Source organism: Leptonychotes weddellii, chromosome 12, assembly GCF_054177405.1.
Source record: "Leptonychotes weddellii isolate Sample4059 chromosome 12, ASM5417740v2, whole genome shotgun sequence".
Lineage (NCBI taxonomy): Eukaryota > Metazoa > Chordata > Mammalia > Carnivora > Phocidae > Leptonychotes > Leptonychotes weddellii.
Window position 1 is genome coordinate 76,134,145 of NC_138380.1, and position 18,654 is coordinate 76,152,798.

At 41.9% G+C, this 18,654-nt stretch overlaps 1 protein-coding gene across 1 annotated transcript in view; it reads left to right on the top strand.

Moving 5' to 3' along the window:
- MAGI2 (membrane associated guanylate kinase, WW and PDZ domain containing 2) overlaps positions 1–18,654 on the top strand; it is a 650,039-nt gene that overhangs the window by 578,380 nt on the left and 53,005 nt on the right. The window contains exon 22 of the mRNA XM_081799668.1: positions 14,566–14,704. Within this exon, the coding sequence (XP_081655794.1) occupies positions 14,566–14,704 (139 nt within the window). The remainder of the gene's footprint in view (positions 1–14,565; positions 14,705–18,654) is intronic.

An 18,654-nucleotide genomic window follows, 5' to 3' on the forward strand; every position in this document is an offset into this window, starting at 1 on the left:
GACTGGCCACCAGTAACTCTCAATCCCTCATGAATGTTGGTCCTCTTCACTACCCAGCCGTCAGAGCTTCTCTTGCAGACTGAGAGGAGAAAGAGGGAGGGGTTGGGAGAGAGAGAACAAGACTCTTTCCCCATATAAGTGGTTCAAGCCTTCAGCCTAGTCTGCAGTGGGAAGGAGAGCTTTTAATTGAAAGTTAGATTGCAGTGCTAACTGCACGATGCTTTTTTAATAGCTGCAAGTGTTGAAAGATAATGGAATTGGAATACTACCCAGAGGGAAAGGGGTGGAGGGAGGTCAACAGAGCACAGCTGTGTAGCAGTTACTGGAAAAACAAATCAATCACACATTTATACCTCAGTGACTAGAAACACTTCAATCAAACAAGTAACAGTAGCCATGTGGTATCCTTGGAAAACAAAGGTGATTAGAAACCAAAGATTCTCTATCAGGACAAGCCTGTGGGATTGATTTTCTAGAAATGATGATGAATTTGAAAGTGTCCATTCATGCATTTATACTCAGTCTTTTTGGTGAAAAGTGGCCCATATTTGTAAAATGACGAGACAGCATCACACCAGAACAATGCAAAATCGTACAGAGACAATATAGGATGGGTCGGCCTTTAAAAGTAGTGATAAAATGGTGAACTCAGGCAGGTTTGAGAGGCCACCCTAGAGATATCCAAAGATGACTTGGAAGTGTAAGAAGCTGAATGGAAGAGATGATGAGGACCATCATCCAAGGCAAGAACCAAGGACAGAAAACCAGAAAATACACTGAAGGAAGTGAAAGAATCAGGGAAGCATGATTAAGAGGATCCAAGTCATTCTTGGATGTCCACCCACACCAAGTGTATAACCTGCTAGCCCAAATTAAGGGGTACAGTCAGTGGTGTGGAGCAGCTCAAAGTAACTAACCATTCAAAGACTAACCTGATATCTTGGTACCCATGGCACCCACTATACATTATTCATAAGTTAATTGACGGCTGCCAGTAAAATATAGATCTATATCTGTATAGAGAGCTGTCTCTATATAGATATAGATCTATCGATATCTATAAAATATAGCTATATTTAAAATACAGATATATATATAAAATATAGGTCTATATCTATATACAGAGATAAGATATAGATATCTAACTCAGATATATAGATATCAGATATCTATATCTGAATTCAGATACCTGTATCTGAGTGAGAATTTCACTTCCCAAAGTTAATTTGAATTTTTCTTTGTTGTCTCTAGTTTAGAGAGTATGTTTGCTCATTTGTTTGTCTGAGAATTAAATGAGCTAATGCTTCTAACATACCTGGAAAATATCTGGCATAAAACTACGCTCGGTAAGTGCTAATTACTGTAAAAGGTCAACTTTCTCATCTGGGTGGTTCGTGACCACATCATAAGCTCCTGGGTAATTGAGAGGTTAGTAAAGGGAGAGAAATCTAAATGCCTGTGTATAGTAGACTAAGTGTGAATGTTCACACACAGAACTGAAGATAATTTGAGTCTAGTTAGGATACATGGTAGAGTGATGTCACTTTAGCTGCCTTTGTCGAAATCATCAGTTATGAAACTCACTAAATTGCAACTAAGGGTACTCGGGTCTCTGAACATGGAGAGTGTCTCATATGCTAGAGTCTCAACTCATGTCTCGTGTCATGACCTCACATCAAACTGCGCGTCTTTTCTCCACCCAAAATTCCATGCATTTCCCTGGACGCAGGAGTCATTTCTCAAATCATTTGGGAAAGGAGTAGAGGGAAGAAAATGACTGTGATTCAAGATTTAAGTGGGAAAGTCTCCTTTGGAAAGTGGCTGATTTGCCAAGGGATGTACGTGAAACTCTGAGACTGGCCACAGTTACATTAATCAGACAGTTATTAACCTGAACTGCAAAGTGGGGAGAGTTCAAAAAGTGCATTTCGAAGCTACGATAAACCAGAGGCTTTTTATTCTAGTGATTTAAGAAAGCTTTACATTTTTATTTCCAATTAACCTATCAGTAGTGATGTCACTTAAATACTCCTAAGGAATATTATCTCCTCATTATTGCCAGAAAACATGCTGCCCAATTTCATAGCTCAGCTGTTCTCATGCATGGATGGACAATCTGAATTAACTTGAACAGAAACAAGATTTTTAGACACTCGGCTACATTCCTACTTGTAAAATTTAAGTAATTAAAATGTGACTTTAAATAGTAAAAGAAAATAAAGTGGATAATGTTTATTTTGTGCATCAAAATGATAGTGATACAATGCTTCTCTAACTTTCTATGTATTCAGTATTAGCATATCAATAGAAAAATTATTGTAATCCACACATTCCCTGCCAGTACAATTGAAGATTGTGGCAATGAGTAAAGACCCTCTGGAGAGCTATCTTAAAATTAAGCTATTAAGAAAGAGTGTTTTTTTTTTTCCTTATGAACAAACAAAAATAGCCAACCCGGGAGATGGGAGTTTTTTCTGCCCTGTAGACATACTCCTTGTGCATTTAAAAATCAGACACAAGGATACCCATTATTCTGTTCATCTGAAACTTTGACACCACAGAAATAACATGTATTCAAGGAGAAAGTTGTTGAAGTGATCAGGGAAGTTCAGACCCACAAAGTCCTAATTAGATTTATTCACAGTTGTAGGGATTCTCATTACACCTTTAATCAGACCTTCCTTCTCATTCTACTCATGCTTGAATGAACCTGGTCCTCAAAGCTATTTGTAACACATGATTCTGTGTGTATTCTTAAACAATATCCCAAAGGTTAATAATAATCACAAACATACATCTTCATGTAGAAGGAACTTTTAATTCTGAACTAAGTAAAAACCTACTCTTGTATCTTTCTCCCCTGCTCAGCAATGCGAAAGCAACCTCAGAAAGAGCGAGTTCTGGGTTTAGACGTTAGAAATCCTGTGTCTTGTCACCTCCTCCTATGAGCTACGTGGCCTTTCTCAAATCCCTTTTCCTCTCTGAAGTGCAGAGTCTTCATCTTAGAGTAAGATAATAGAAACCAAAGATAAAAGATTAATAATACAGGCTCGTTGCCCTCAATGCCCCAAGTATGCTTTAGTGGGTGTATTATCAAGAACTGCTTCCTTTATTTACTTTACTCCCAAATCAATCAATCAACCAACCATTTTCTCTCTTCTCTCTCTCTCTCACATACACGGTATTGTGCTAGCTGCTATAAAGGATATTCTAGAAATGTAAAATGTGATCTTTGCCCTCAAGCTGTACACTGGGAAGGAAAATTTTAGGGCCCATATGAATGTATTTCCCAGCACTTCTCACAGGACTCAGGAAATACAAAAAATAATGTCTGCTTTCATCTCTTTATGCCAACAAAGGTATGGTTACACCGGAAAGAAAAGAGATGCCTCCACCTTGTGGCTGGGTCTTCTTCAGCTGGGAAGCATTGTTATTTCTTTCTTTCTTTCTTTCTTTTTTTTTTTTTTTTTCCAACCCATTTATTTCCAGGCCTATAAAGGGAATACAACTTTATTTTTTTTTATAATATTTTTATTATGTTAGTCACCATACAGTAATTCATTAGTTTTTGATGTAGTGTTCCATGATTCATTGTTTGCGTATAACACCCAGTGCTCCATGCAGAATGTGCCCTCCTCAATACCCATCACCAGGCTAACCCATCCCCCCACCCCCCTCCCCTCTAGGACCCTCAGTTTGTTTTTCAGAGTCCATCGTCTCTCATGGTTCGTCTACCCCTCTGAATCCCCCCCCTTCATTTTTCCCTTCCTACTATCTTCTTCTTCTTTTATAACATATAATGTATTATTTGTTTCAAGGGTACAGATCTGTGATTCATCAGTCTTACACAATTCACAGTGCCCACCATAGCACATACCCTCCCCAATGTCTATCAGAGACCAGATCTTTTGAGTGGGGGGACATTATTCTGTCTGCCACAGGGAGGAATCTCTTTCCCCTGGTGCTCCCGGCCTGCACGCTCTGGGCCTGGCGGTGCCCGTCCCTCTATGGTGACAGCTCTCATCAGACAGCCCCTCTTTCTTGGCTCCAGCTTTCACCAGGCCCCTGAAACTTTTCTTCCTCTCCCAGGCTCTTCCAGACAGAGGGGGTGACAGTTCCCACTTTCAGAGCCTCAACAGCCCTCTTCGGTTCCCGAACCCTGCCCACACCTCTGAAATAGTCCCATCATGAAATTATCCGCACAACCCCAGCTGCCTGATCCACCTGTGCCGTCATCATGCTCATCAAGCAAAGCCCAGTGCTTGCATCTGATTAGGAGTCTGCAGAATAATAATCCCTCATTTTCTCTCAGTTACACCCAGGGAGGGGAAGTGACAGCCAACACAGGGTCCACAATAGAAAGTTTCCTCTTGCATTTCCTTTTGGTTGTTTTTCAGTGCAATAGGGAAACTGACCTCATGACCTGACGTAAGTGATTTCTGGGCAAATGGGTGAGCCACTAGCTGAACTGCCAATGATAGCTTTCTATTCCTGCTCAGGTGGGTCACTTTTTCTTTTTTTTTAAGATTTTACTTATTTATTTGACAGAGAGAGACACAGCGAGACAGGGAACACAAGCAGGGGGAGTGGGAGAGGGAGAAGCAGGCTTCCTGCTGAGCAAGGAGCCCGATGCGGGGCTCGATCCCAGGACCCTGGGATCATGACCTGAGCCGAAGGCAGACGCTTAACGACTGAGCCACCCAGGTGCCCCTCAGGTGGATCATTTCAAGATGTTTCCCCTGTCTCTTCTTTTGCCTGAGCCGTCAGACGAGCATATGAAAGTGAAAAGGGTTGTGGCTATTTTTTCCTTCATAGAAGATATTTTGCTTCAACCAGCTTGTCATTAAAATCTTTGTTTGCATCCATGTCTGTGACCACAATGGAAGTTATCCCTCCGTCTTAGCTTAGGGTTTGGATTAGCTGTCCAGCATTCAATGAGATTCTTTTTCTAAGAACTATCTATCTAAAATCATAGAATAAGGGCGCCTGGGTGGCTCAGTTGGTTAAGCGACTGCCTTCGGCTCAGGTCATGATCCTGGAGTCCCGGGATCGAGTCCCGCATCGGGCTCCCTGCTCGGCGGGGAGCCTGCTTCTCCCTCTCCCGCTCCCCCCTCTTGTGCTCTTTCTCTCTCTCACTCTCTCTCTCAAATAAATAAAATCTAAAAAAAAATAAATAAATAAAATAAAATCATAGAATAAAAATAGAAAAATAGCATCAACATCCTATAGGAATTCCTAAAATGCAGAACTTACCAAAGCAACAGATTTTTTTTTTTTTTAGTTTTTCACTTCTCAGTGATGTTTTAAGAAAAACATGTACCTCATTTCTACCATAAATATCCCCAGTAGCTCAGCTATTTCTCTCCTAGTTTCATTATAAACACCTTACCACTGTTTCATTTTTTTCTCTCCTCTGCATTTTGCGATGACAATTACAGTAATAACTATGAGAATTAATAATACAGGATTATATTTGTATAGTTTAGAGTTTGCAAAGCACTTCCATATACTTTATATTATTTGATCATGGTCACATCTGGTTGACATAGTCGTGAAACCAAACTTAAAACTTTTATAGATATTATCTAAATTGATTTACACAATAAGGAGAAAAGAGTCAAAAAACAACTTCTGAAAATTTTTTTCTTTCAATCATACATCCATGTATTGAACAAATATGTATGGGTATGTACCCCACGTGGCTAAGCCTCTGCCCTCAGAGAGTTTACAACGTAGTGATAGGCAAAGCTCAACACTTTTAAAGAAACACTGAGCAAAGGCACCCAACCCAGACTGGTGGGATCATGGAAGGCTTCCTGGATGTGGTGATACCTGAGGCAGGTCTGAAGGGATGAGTAGGATATTTGCAGAATGGAGGGCCGATTCTAGACAAAGGGCACACAAAGAGACCTACTTTAGACAGGTAGGAAGAGATCATCAGGGAGCGTGCATAGCGCAGGGGAGTGGAGCACGTGAAGAATGGCACATCAGCATCCATGAAAAACCCTAGAAGAGTAAGGAGATTTAGAAAGAAGTAATCTAATAAAATTCTCTGTATGAGATTAGTATTGGTAATATTTGATAAGGAAAAAAGAAAGGTTCGCTGGGAAAGATACCAAATTGTAATTTAGACTTGACCTCCACAAACTTGGCACGGCATCATCCTTAAATTTTACATATATGTCCACGTTTTAATTAGAGGATTTTAAAAGTAAGAATGAGAAATGGGGGCTTCTGAATGGAAAGCTCCCCTTGGATCTCCACCAAAGGCAGCCCCCTGGTTTGAATGACCAGCCAGGGCACCACCCCGGCCACCAGGCAGCAAGCCCAACTCAAAGACTGGGACATGGTTTGAGCTGTGACTAAGTCTTTTCTAAAGGAGGAATGTGAAATAGGGTACATCACCCACTTCAAGAGATAACCCCTCAGAATTCTGCAGCAGCCCCTAACTTCTTGCTCCCCACCCGTTCCCCTCACTTTCGTGGCCCTTCTCAACAGCTGTGTGCTCAGGCATAACCTTGATGAAGGATCCTTCTCTAAGTCCAGAAGGGCTATTTCACACTCGTGTTTAGATGAAATCTCTTGAGATTGAGTTTGGAATGTTTTCGTTGTAAGTGTTTATTTTCTAGAGCGTAGTAAAAAGAGAGTTTCAGACAGTTCTCCACGTATGTATTAATTGAGGCAAATAAAAGTCGCAGAGTTCTGGTGCTCTCAAACACGTGCTTCGGTCTCCAGCTGGGTCGGAAGCTTCCCCTCTGGAAAAACCTGCTGACTTGCTGGGCTCCTGTGCATTACGGAGGCAGTCGTGCACAGCGGTTTATCACAAGAGCCGGGTCCTCCAAGAGGTGCTCGGATAGCATCTACTTCAGGCACCAGCCTCGTGGAAGAAACGGAAGGTTAGCCAGAACACTCACTGTGACCCCTTAGAAAACATTTTTACTGTAAGGGTCATTAAATAACATCTAACGAAAGTTAATGTGAAAACAGCCATTACCTATTAAAGGTCACCATCGAGTTGAGCATCAGCCTACACCTTTGCTCCAGCAGGACCGTCAGGGCCCAGGGTCCTGTTGTCAGAGCACCTGGTGATGGTGCCCATGGTGGGCAGCGGCCACCAGCTGGATTCAGATTTCTTTTTCCTGGCACTTTATGATTTCGTTCACACTCAGCCTCCGTTCCCCTTTCTTTCAATCCTTCAGCATTTGTTTCCCATTGCTTCACCTGTCTCTACCAATTTTTGTAGGTCACCATTACTGAAACGTCACTGACTATTGAAATCGCTATGGTGTAGCTGGAAGGGCTTAAGGCAGCATTTCACGAAAGGGTTAAGATCTGCTGAGATGCACAAAAGCTGAAGTCACCGTGTCATGAGAGTACAGACGGCTGCTCTAACTGAAAAGCAAACCTAAGGCACGTACACAACCGTGATTAACCAAGGGCCTACTTGTCAGGAACTGTGTAGATGACAAGGACAGGAGGTACGTTCCTTGCCCATGAGCGGTCTGAAGTCAGCGAGAGAAGCCAGCCTGTAAGTGAAAAATGTGATGGAGCTACCCTGTGACCTCAGATCGCCAGCCACAAAAATGGTGCACAGCTAAGTCTTCCATGAAATGAGGAATAGACATATCCATTGTTTGTTGGTATAAAATTCAAAAAGAGCTCAAAGCCTCACACCTAATTATAAGCTAGGATTTTAGTCATGTATAATCATGCAAAATAGGTTCTTGTGGTGCGCAATAGTAGGTGTGAGGGCTGTTAAGTGATTACAACTCGCTAAGCATGTTTGTGAGATGTCGAGCAAGACTTGAGCGGGAACGACTGTGACTCAGGGCTGAAGGAAATCCAGGATTAATCGAGTTCTTATAAAGATTTCATTGAGCCAAACCAAATACTTTCTCTACGACTTGGCTACAAAAGTGCACACAGTACAGAGTTTACATTTTTTTTTCCTACAATTTGAAATATTAACCGCTTAAGAACTATTGAAACTTTTACTTTTCCCTGCCTTGGTTTTTCCAATAAGAAAAGGTTTTACCTGCAGAGCTCCTGGCAAGTTCAAGGATTTGGTAATAGCTTAGTTTAAAGAAAATCCGCCATGATGTATTGAGCGGAAATGTGGGAGTAGAAATGCAGAACTTATTAGGCAGTGCTGAGAGAGGGCAGTCTTGTCTTTTCTTTTTTTTTCCCTTTTTTTCAATTGAAGTATAGTTTGACACACAGTATTACATTAGCTTCAGGTATACAACATAGTGATGCAACAAGTCTATGCATTATGCTATGCTCACAAGTGTAGCTACCTTCCGTCACCATACACACTATTACAATACCATAGACCCTTCCCTAAGTTGTACCTTTCATCCCTGTGACTTATTCATTCCATAACGGGAGGCCTGTACCTCCCTGCCCCCTTTACCCATTTTGCCCATCACCCCATGGCCATCCCCTCAGCCAACCATCAGTTTGTGAGAGGGCAGTCTTATCCCATTCCTTGTCCCTAAGGCATTGCTGTAGGGCTGTTAGTTTCCCCAAGGGGACCACAGATATAAGTATTTCTTCCACAGGAAAAAAAAAAAAAAATGAATGCCTAGAATAGTCCTTTGATTAGTTTTCTAAATTTGACATCTCCTTGACACACACAAATTAACACACATGTTCGTGAACTTTGGGTCTCCCTCTCTCCCCACCTCCCTTTTTCTCTCTCCCTGTACCCCTCCTTCTCCTATCTCTCTCAATTCTAACAAGAACTTGATATTTTAAAAATTCTCTAAGAACAGGTGGGGCGGTTGGTTGGGCTTTTTTTTTTTTTCCTTAAGTAGGCTTAACACCCAGTGTGGAGCCCAAAGCAGGGCTTGAACTCATGATCCTGAGATCAAGACCTGAGCTGATATCAAGAGTCGGACACTTAACTGACTGAGCCACCCAGATGCCCCAATAAATAGAGGAGATTTCTAAAGTTCCATTTTAGTAACGTAGCTTAAGTATAGAAAGAGAAGACAGACTATCTTTATCCCTGAAAGGACTGCGAATTTCTGAATGGTTTTATCAAATTAATTCCCCCAGTTGATTCACATGTGAGGGAGGAAAGTGATGCTCTTCAGCTGGCCACATCTTGATAGCTGCAGTGAAGTCAGACGAGGTAGGAAGGTAACCAGAGAACCTCTTCTGCCCCCGACAGACACCTCTCATTATACATCCACATACTAAAGATGAAAGCGAAAGGAATCAAATCCAAAATTTATTTAGGGAGTCCCATTTAAGATGAGTGTGCATACTACCAATAGTGGGGTAAAAATAAAAATTAAGCCTTTTGTACAATTTCTATCATTTCACAAAAAGGAACGGAGGTCTTGAGTCTGGGCCTCGCACTGAGTTTTGTTACCAATGACACTAGGTCCGAATGAGTTCGCCCACTTTTATAAGCTGCTCAGCACACTTTGTAAAATTCAGAGTCTGTGACAGGGACAGCCTTTCCATCTTATTACCTGACCAGCATCCTCCCACACACACCAATTTTTATTTTTCTGAATTTGGTAAGATCTTGGACTATTCCCAAACTTCCATTGCTTCCAATGAGGCAGTATCCTCCAGTATCCTGTCATGGGGAGGGGACTTTGGAAGGGACTGGAAGTCTTAGATGAAGGCTAAGGATCCTCGCTCCAATCAGCATCAGAGGTGTTCTCTTCTCCCTCTGAGGAGACCCTATATCGAAAGCTAAAAGTGGAAATCTGCCACACCAAGAGGTCAGGCCATGCTCCTGGGTGCTCAATAAAAATAATAGCCCGACCCTTCCCAGAGCCCCATCCCTGAAACTCCTGCCCAGGAGATGTCATTGTGGCCCACATGCAGCCCTTGAACTCCTATGCTTCTCAACCAGCTCTGCAGCCTTCCAACCCTCCACCTCTCTCTCCCCTGTTAATGTTTCTTCCCTCAGTTCACATGAGCTGTTAGTAGGGGAAAGGGAACATAAGAAATGCACAAGAGAATGATACATCAAATTTTCTAAGTCTTGCTATACCCAAGTGTGTGACCAGAATGCAGATGACATGTGACCACTTCTGTGACACCACGAGATTCCTTTGCCCTCTACATGACTATTTTAGAGTCAGTCTCAAGACCTAAGTGTCCTCAGGCAATGGTGGCTGTCAAGGGTTGATTTGGGGTCAAGAGTGCTATTATAACCCCTTCTCCCATGAGTCTCAAGATAAGCCATGTGTAAATGCTTCATTCGTTCACAAATATGTACCGGGCATGCCATACAAGATACATCATTAAAAAGAACCCCTCAGTCCCATGGGCTGCCTGGGTGGCTCAGTCGGCTGACAGTCTGACTCTTGGTTTCAGCTCAGGTCAGGATCTCAGGGTCGTGGGATCGAGCCCCCTGTTGGGCTCCATGCCCGGCAGAGAGTCTGCTTGGGATTCTCTCTCTCCTTCTCCCTCTGCCCCTCCCTGCTAGCTCTCCCTCTCTCTCTCTCTCTCTTAGATAGATAGATAGATAGATAGATAGATAGATAGATAGATAGATAGATGATAGGTAGATAGATGATAGATAGATAGATAGATGATAGGTAGATAGATAGACAGATAGATAGATGATAGATAGATGATAGATGATAGATAGATAGATAGATGATAGATAGATAGATAAATGAAATTAAAAGGAACGCAGTCCCTGCCCTCATTTGCCCCACCATCTCCTTCCCCGCAGCCTCTCAGTTTCTCACTTGGACAGACAACGTGATAACCTCACGACTTCAGCTCCCTTCTTCAGTCTCCCACTTCCTTTCCAGTCCACTCTCCATAATGCCTCAGAGAGATTTCTAAACATCTCTTTGCTTCCCTGGTCAGGTTGCTGAATAAAATTTTCAGTGTCTTACTGTTGCCTTTAAAATAAAGCCTGGGGTCACCAAGGTGACTCATTCAGTTGAGCGTCCAACTCTTGGTTTCAGCTCAGGGTCGTGAGATCAAACCCCGCATCAGGCTCCGTGCTTAGCGTGGAATCTGTTTGAGATTCTCTCCCTCTGCCTCTGCTCCTCCCCCCACTCAAACAAATAAATAAATAAAATCTTTTTTAAAAAAATAAAAATAAATAAAGCTTCAACTCCTGAGTAGCAGAATAAACTGACAGTTCCTGAAATATACCATGGTCTCAAGTCTCAGGGTCTTTGCACATACTGCTCTCTCTGCCTAGAATGCTTTTCTTCCTCCTTCACCCGGGGAATTCTTACCGATACTTCAAAACTCAGTTGAGATGTCACCACCTCCAGAAAGCTCCCCCCTGACTACCAGCTCACCCATTCTGATTTAGATGACCCTCCTTTCTTTTTTTTAATTAACATATAATGTATTAATTTTTTCAGGGGTAAAATTCTGTGATTCATCAGTCTTACACAATTCACACCATAGTACATACCCTCCCCAATGTCCATCACCCAGCCACTCTATCCCTCCCACCCCCCTCCACTCCAGCAACCCTCAGTTTGTTTCCTGAGATTAAGAGTCTCTTATGGTTTGTCTCCTTCTCTGGTTTCATCTTGTTTCCTTTTTCCCTTCCCTTCCCCTGTGATCCTCTATCTTGTTTCTCAAATTCCTCATATTAGTGATATCATATGATAATTGTCTTTCTCTGACTGACTTATTTCGCTTAGCATAATACCCTCTAGTTCCATCCACATTGCTGCAGATGGCAAGATTTCTTTTTTTTGCTGGCTGCATATATATACATATATACATATGTATATATATACATTGTGTGTGTGTGTGTATATATATCTTCTTTATCCATTCATCTGTCGATGGACATCTTGGCTCTTTGCATAGTTTGGCTATTGTAGACATTGCTGCTGTAAACATTGGGGTGCACGTGCCCCTTTGGATCCCCACATTTGTATCTTTGGGGTAAATACCCAGTAGTGCAATTGCTGAGATGACCCTCCTTTCTATTCCCTTAGCACTTTGTTAATGTCCAGTCATAGCAAAGATATATTGAATAATAATTTTATTTACCCACTTTATCTCCATTTAGACTGAGAATTTGTTGTAGATAGAAACTGTACCACTTATCTCTATCTTTATCTTATCTCCCTAGTAGACACTCTAGTACATGATAGGTGCTCAGAAATCATTTGATGAATGAAGAAGCTCCAAGTCTAGGAGGAAAGACAGAAAAGTGTAACTGTAGCAAAGTGTGGTAAATACCAGAGTGGGGTGCAATGACAAATGAATACAGAGACTGGAAATGTCTGCTTGAGAAGAAGACGGGGTCTAGGAAGGAATCCCAGAGAAGAAGATGCTTGGGCTGGCCTTGAGGAAGATCAGGAGATCATCAGGCATATAGGGAAGAGAAGGCAAAGAGAACAGGAGCATATGGAAAACCCTGGATGCTTCAATAGGGCATGAAGCGTTTGGGGAGATTTCTCTTAGAAGAATGACTCTAGTGACAAAGAAAAGAAAGATATTGATGGGAGGGTGACAGGAGAATACTGGGAAACCCAATAAAGGCCTGAATTGCACTAGTTAGCAATGGGATACAAATGAGGGCAGAGACAGATGTAGAGACATTCAGGAAATGACCCTCAGCATGACCCTTAGGTTTCTGGCTTGAGTGAGTGGTGGTACCGTAAATCAGAATTAGGCATTAAGAGGAAAAATGGCTTTGGGAGAGATGGTAAGCCCAGTCTGCTGGCGTTGAGTTGTTGTCCATTGGACCTCTAGGTGAAGATGTGTAGTAATCATGTGGATATATGAGTATGAAGCTCAGAAGAGAGTCTAGCTAAAAATGAAAACTCTAATATAACTTAATTGGAACTTTTGTTTTACTTCTGTGACTTAATACCATGCCGTGAGATTTCAGTCATGGGTGGGAACTGCTGGGAAAGCATTAATTGGTCCCATCTCTGCCACTAGCTTGGATACAGTGGCCTCCAGTAAGCTGCTCGACTTCAGGCTGTGCCCATTGCCTTATGGGAAAGGAGACCATTAAAGAGAACTGAAGAAAAATGTTGCAAACATTGCCTCTAAAACAAATCAATTTAGTCCTGTTGTTCATGATTCTTGTGTGAAATGTGGAAGTCATACCAGTGAGGCAAACTTCTTCCACTGCCCAAAATCCATACTTTCAAAGATCACTGTACACAAAGGGGAGGGGAAAGCCTTCGCCTTCATTACACTGAAGTCCTTATCCCTAGCGAGTCCTCTTTAAATAAAGAGACAGGGGCGCCTGGGTGGCTCAGTCGGTTGAGCGTCCAGCTCTGAGTTTCAGCTTAGGTCATGATCTCACGGGTTGGGGACGGAGCCCCGCATCAGGCTCCGCTCTCAGTGCAGAGTCTGCTTGGGATTCTCTCCCTCCTCCCCCTCTGCCCCTCCCTTGCTCATTCTCTCTCCCTCTCAAATAAATAAATAAATCTTTAAAAGAAAATAAGAATGAATGAATGAATGAATAAAGATGTTGCTCCCCTGCTAAAACAAACGTGTTTGTTCTTTCCCCCATTTTGAGCGTGGGGAGTGGTCTTATTTTAGTGCCATCTCGCCATTGTGTTGGCCGCTTTTTATTCCTGTTCTTGCCCCACACCCATCTTAATAATGCTCTGCGATAGTTTATTTGCAATTCTGTCTGCGTTATAGAGTTTAGGCTGAGATCTGCTTTAAGGGACCCAACTAAAATAGCATTTTTGCAAAGCAACTCATTGTGCTTTTCCTGGCTAATTTATCTTAAGTGACTTGCACTGAAATGAAACATATTTTAATTCAAAGTTTCCTGACAGTAATGGTACTGTGGGAGTTACATGATGTGTTCATGGTTGAACCTCTTTTATTCCGGATATCTATTCGCAAAGGCTAAATGGGAATCGCTTGTGGAGCCCAGGCATTTCTGACAATTCAAGAGGGATTGGTATTTAACCAAACAGTTCTGGCAATCAGGTGTGAGCATGGCAAAGATTTAACAAAGGCATTAGTCATGTGTGGAGAATGGAGGATCTCATTTTTAATTCAAAGGACTGTGATAGAAAACTCATCATCAAACTTGAATATCAACCAGCCATGTTTACAAAGAAGGCGATATCACAATAGCACTCAGGGAAATTTAAATGATGCATGATAAAAATTCTCAGAGAAGCCCAAAAGCCAATCATCCCATCCAGCATACTGAATTAAATGCTGCACTAAGCCCAACGCTGGGACTGTATTCAATGAAAAGGCCTTAAAATATTTACTTCTTGTTTCAAAGCGAAGGTACCAGGTTTATTTGGAATTGTGGTATCAAACATATTCCCTAATTCTAAAAAAATGCTAAAAGTTTGACTAAATCCTCTGCCACACTGACTAAAAATAACATAGCACCCCAACGTTATGGTCCGATGTTTGAATTCCTGTAAAGGTAAATCAAGTCTGGTGGTCAGATTCAGGATGCCACCAGGAAGTAGCCACTTCTAAGAAGGAGCAGACCGCAACCAAATTGTTCAGATGCTCTCTGGAAACTGGTCCTCTAAAGGATGCTTTTCTAATCTGTTGGAAATGCAGTGTGAGTAGAACCAACTTTGGCTGAGTTCATGTTTCCTTAATTAACAGGTAGGAGATCAAATCATCGAAATCAATGGGGAGAGCACAAGGGACATGACACACGCCAGAGCAATAGAACTCATCAAGTCGGGAGGAAGAAGGGTCCGTCTCCTGCTGAAACGTGGGACGGGGCAGGTCCCGGAGTATGGTACGTTTCACATTTTGATTCACCTTTTATCTGTTTCTTCTGTGTACTGTAAATGCCTCTGCTTATTTGTAAAACTATACAGTTCTCCAATTCTACCTAAATATATTTAGTTATCAATAGATAGATATATATATATATATGCGTATGTACATTGAAGCACAAGATTTACATGTGTGTGAGCTCTTTCTTTTGTTCCCTTGGTTAAGTGATGTTTAAAATAGCAAATAGAGGACCTTTCAGGGCATCTCTGAGTGTGCAGGGAGATCCAGCCACCACTTATACATTAGAACTTTTGCAATTTGACTAATAGTCCTCTGTTCATTTGAGTTCACAGTAATTTATCAGTTATTTCCTAAAATCACTCATGTTCACACTGCCCTGTATGGTGTGTGACTGGGACCAGGAGAAAAGCAAGAACAAATCTTCAGGTGGGTAGATCAGAATGTAAACTTCAGTTTACGCAGTGGTTGCATTTTCTTGGTACTTAGGGATAGTCCAAAAATTCACTCGTATGCTGTATATCTCTGTGCTTTTCAGGAAGGCATGGAAGTGCATTAGATCTGCCTTCAGAAGTCTTTAATAGTATTATTTCTCAGGAGCCCACTGAGGCACCACTGACAGCTTGACTAAGAAACTTCTGGGTGGTCATTGCATGAGATGCATCAGCCCCTGAGCTGGGCTGTAATTAATCTTAAGGAATGTCAGAAAGACAGAGAGCAGTGAAGAACAGTGCTGATAACACCTGTCCATATTAGGACAATGGGGCCTAACTGTGGTCCTGAATAATAAGCTCAAATTGTTGATCTAGACTCTCACTTTCATCTCTCCATCCCCTACCCCCACACACCACACACACACACACACACACACACACATATTATAAATAACAGTTTTCCCCCTCCAATTATGCTTACCTTAATTATGGGCAACTTTCCTAAACTACCTAATAATTGACTGAACACTTCCTTAGTTAGCAGGGCAGGATAGTTCTGAGTTCATTTGAAATATCTGAATCCAAATGCCCTCAGAAACTTTGTTTTCAAGGTCTTGAAACCCCAAAAGGACTGGCGAGTACTCAACTAAGGAAAGCATTGAGAAGTTTCTGTAGGCTTGGCTCTATGCCCCAGGAAAGATTTCAACCCAGCTTCCCATCCTTCATGCTTGGATCTAATAAAATATTAATATTAGCAACAAGCACAGGCCTGATCCTATTAAATGGCACCAGCACTTATCCCTTTGTAAAGAATCTTACTCTTGGAATAGAGTAACTTTTTGCACCCCAGAGAAATAAGCAATCCAGGAAGATGAAACTGACCTGTGAGAGTTTGTCACTTCTAAAAAATACCTTATTTTAAAGGTATGCTTCATACCACAGCAAGACCTGTCATCTGAGCCAAGGAATGTCCATAGAGTTAAAATTATTCTTATGTCCTAACAAGTTAATCTTTAAAAAGTTAATCTGAACCACATGGCTACCCAGAGCTGTCTATTCTGTTATGGAATCACTGTTTGGTGCATATTTTCAGCACCTTGTCTACAGTGAGCAGTTGAAATGTTACTGTTAAAAGCAGTTAAAAGCATTACTACTGACCAACTGGCAGCATCACTCAAACTGTGATGCCTACATATGATGCTACCTTAAAGCATCTTTAAGAAAAAATAAAAACGTGTTTTTGAACAAGACCAAAATTCAAGATCATGTCAGCATGATCCCTTTAATTCTCAACGTTGCCAGAAAATACCTGGTTAAGACTGAATTCTAAAAGTGACAGAGAGTTTGTTAAATATCTGGACACAGTTTTGAGGGCCCAATTGTCAATACGGTTAACTCCAGCAGTATTACAGAGTTTCTTCTAAATCTGTTCTTTTACAATGTAACGTTAAATCGCACTTGCCAATGGTTAGAGTTTGTCAGCTACCAATGATGTTAGATTGACACAGATTTTGACTGTAAATTAACTTCAGAGAGTATGTCACAAAATATCCAATTTAATAGAGCAGAGCAATCTCCTTTAGGGAAGTAAAAGAGTAATCACAAACTAAGTAAACATTACCACCTAAGCTGAAAGATGCCTGGTTTTGCATGAGCAACCAAGAAGGTTAGGGATTAGACCAGAATCTTTTTGTTTTTTTTTTTTTAAGATTTTATTTATTTATTTGAGACAGAGAGAATGAGAGACAGAGAGCATGAGAGGGAGGAGGGCCAGAGGGAGAAGCAGACTCCCTGCCGAGCAGGGAGCCCGATGCGGGACTCGATCCCGGGACTCCAGGATCATGACCTGAGCCGAAGGCAGTCGCTTAACCAACTGAGCCACCCAGGCGCCCCTAGACCAGCATCTTTGAGGATAATGCCATCAAGTGATATTTCTGGAATCTCATAGCAACTAATGGGGTCCCCGAGACCACCCCACATTCAGAGATCTGCTAGAAAGACTCCCGGGGCACAGAATATAGTTGTACTCACAGCTAAGATTTATTAGAGTGATATAGTAAGGATATCTTAATCAGAACAGTGCGATCAAAAGGGGAAAAAACAGGCAAAGTCTAGAGGAATCCAGGTGCAAGATTCCTTATTCTCTCTCTCTCTCTCTCATGGGGGGTCACCCAGAGAGCACTCTTCCCCCCAGCAACAAAAATGCAGCAATAAATGTGTGATACTGTTGCCCAGGGAAGTTCATTAGAGCCTGGCACCCAGGGTTTATACTGTGCTACTCATGTAGGCACCCTTCGTCTAGCACATACCAAAATTCTAGACTCCTAGAAGAAAAGCAGGTGGTCAGCATAAACCGTGTTGTCTGCACAGTTGTACAGAAGACACCCTTATCCTTTAGGGAAGGGTTTATATTAGTGTAGGAGACAATTTACCTGTCACAGTCCCAGAGGCCAGCCAACTGCCAACCTTGCAAGCAGATCTTTCTAACGATAGCTGTCTCAAGGCTGCCATGCCAACTTTTTCCTGTCCCAGGAGCAAGCCAAAGAACCAGCCACAGTAATGGAGTTTACAAATGACCCCAGTGTAAAAGGAGCGCCTACAGCGAAGGAACATCATAATTCCTCTAGCACCAGTTAAACAGACTATATCATGAAGCTGAATCTTTTGTCCATGATAAAAGAGTGTATTTTAATGACGTTGGCAAGGGGGGGCTCCATAACAAAACCAAATAACAGAAGCAAGAACAACAAAAGAAAGAAGATATAACCAAGAATATAATCCACTTTGTCCAAATGTACCCTCATCACAGGAACACCGAATTTTCTATCAACTATGAGTTTAATCCTGTGTCTGTTTCCTTTGTTTGTCTTTTAATACCTGACATGTAGCAAAAATCCATCCTTAAAAGATGATTAAAGGGGGTTATCAGAATCTATAGGAGACAGAACCTGCTAGGGAGCCATGCAGACTTAACCCAGGCTGGGAGAGTGAACTCTGAGGAGATTGACAACAAACAGGCTGTGGCAGGGTTTTAAGTGATATCCACCAGCCCTCCCTCTGCTACCTGCAGAATTCAGAATTCACAACAGCTTTGAAGCAAGACCCTTATCTGGACATTTGGCCACGTCGACGAAAAGCGGACCTCAGTCAAGAGAAATACAAAACTCTTGCTCTGAGTTCCTAAGGTGCTCTGTGACAGAGCGATAAGCCCAGGTACAATTGAAAGAAAAAAAATACCAAGGGTTATCTGTCAGATTGTTGACTAAACAAAATCAGTGTGAATCCAAGTGATGAGGAAAGGAATAAATATGCCGCAAATATGGCATCCATAATTACCGCAAGACTAATCGTCAGACGACAGCCCAGCCAAGTCAGAGGCGTAACTCCGCAAATGTAACCACATAAGTAGGGGCTGCACACGGGCTGTCGAGCAGCTGCAGGGGGAGTCAGCAAGTGATAAACGGCTTTGAAGAAGTTGCTTTTATTGCTAAGTCCTTGAAGGAGATGGATACTTCAA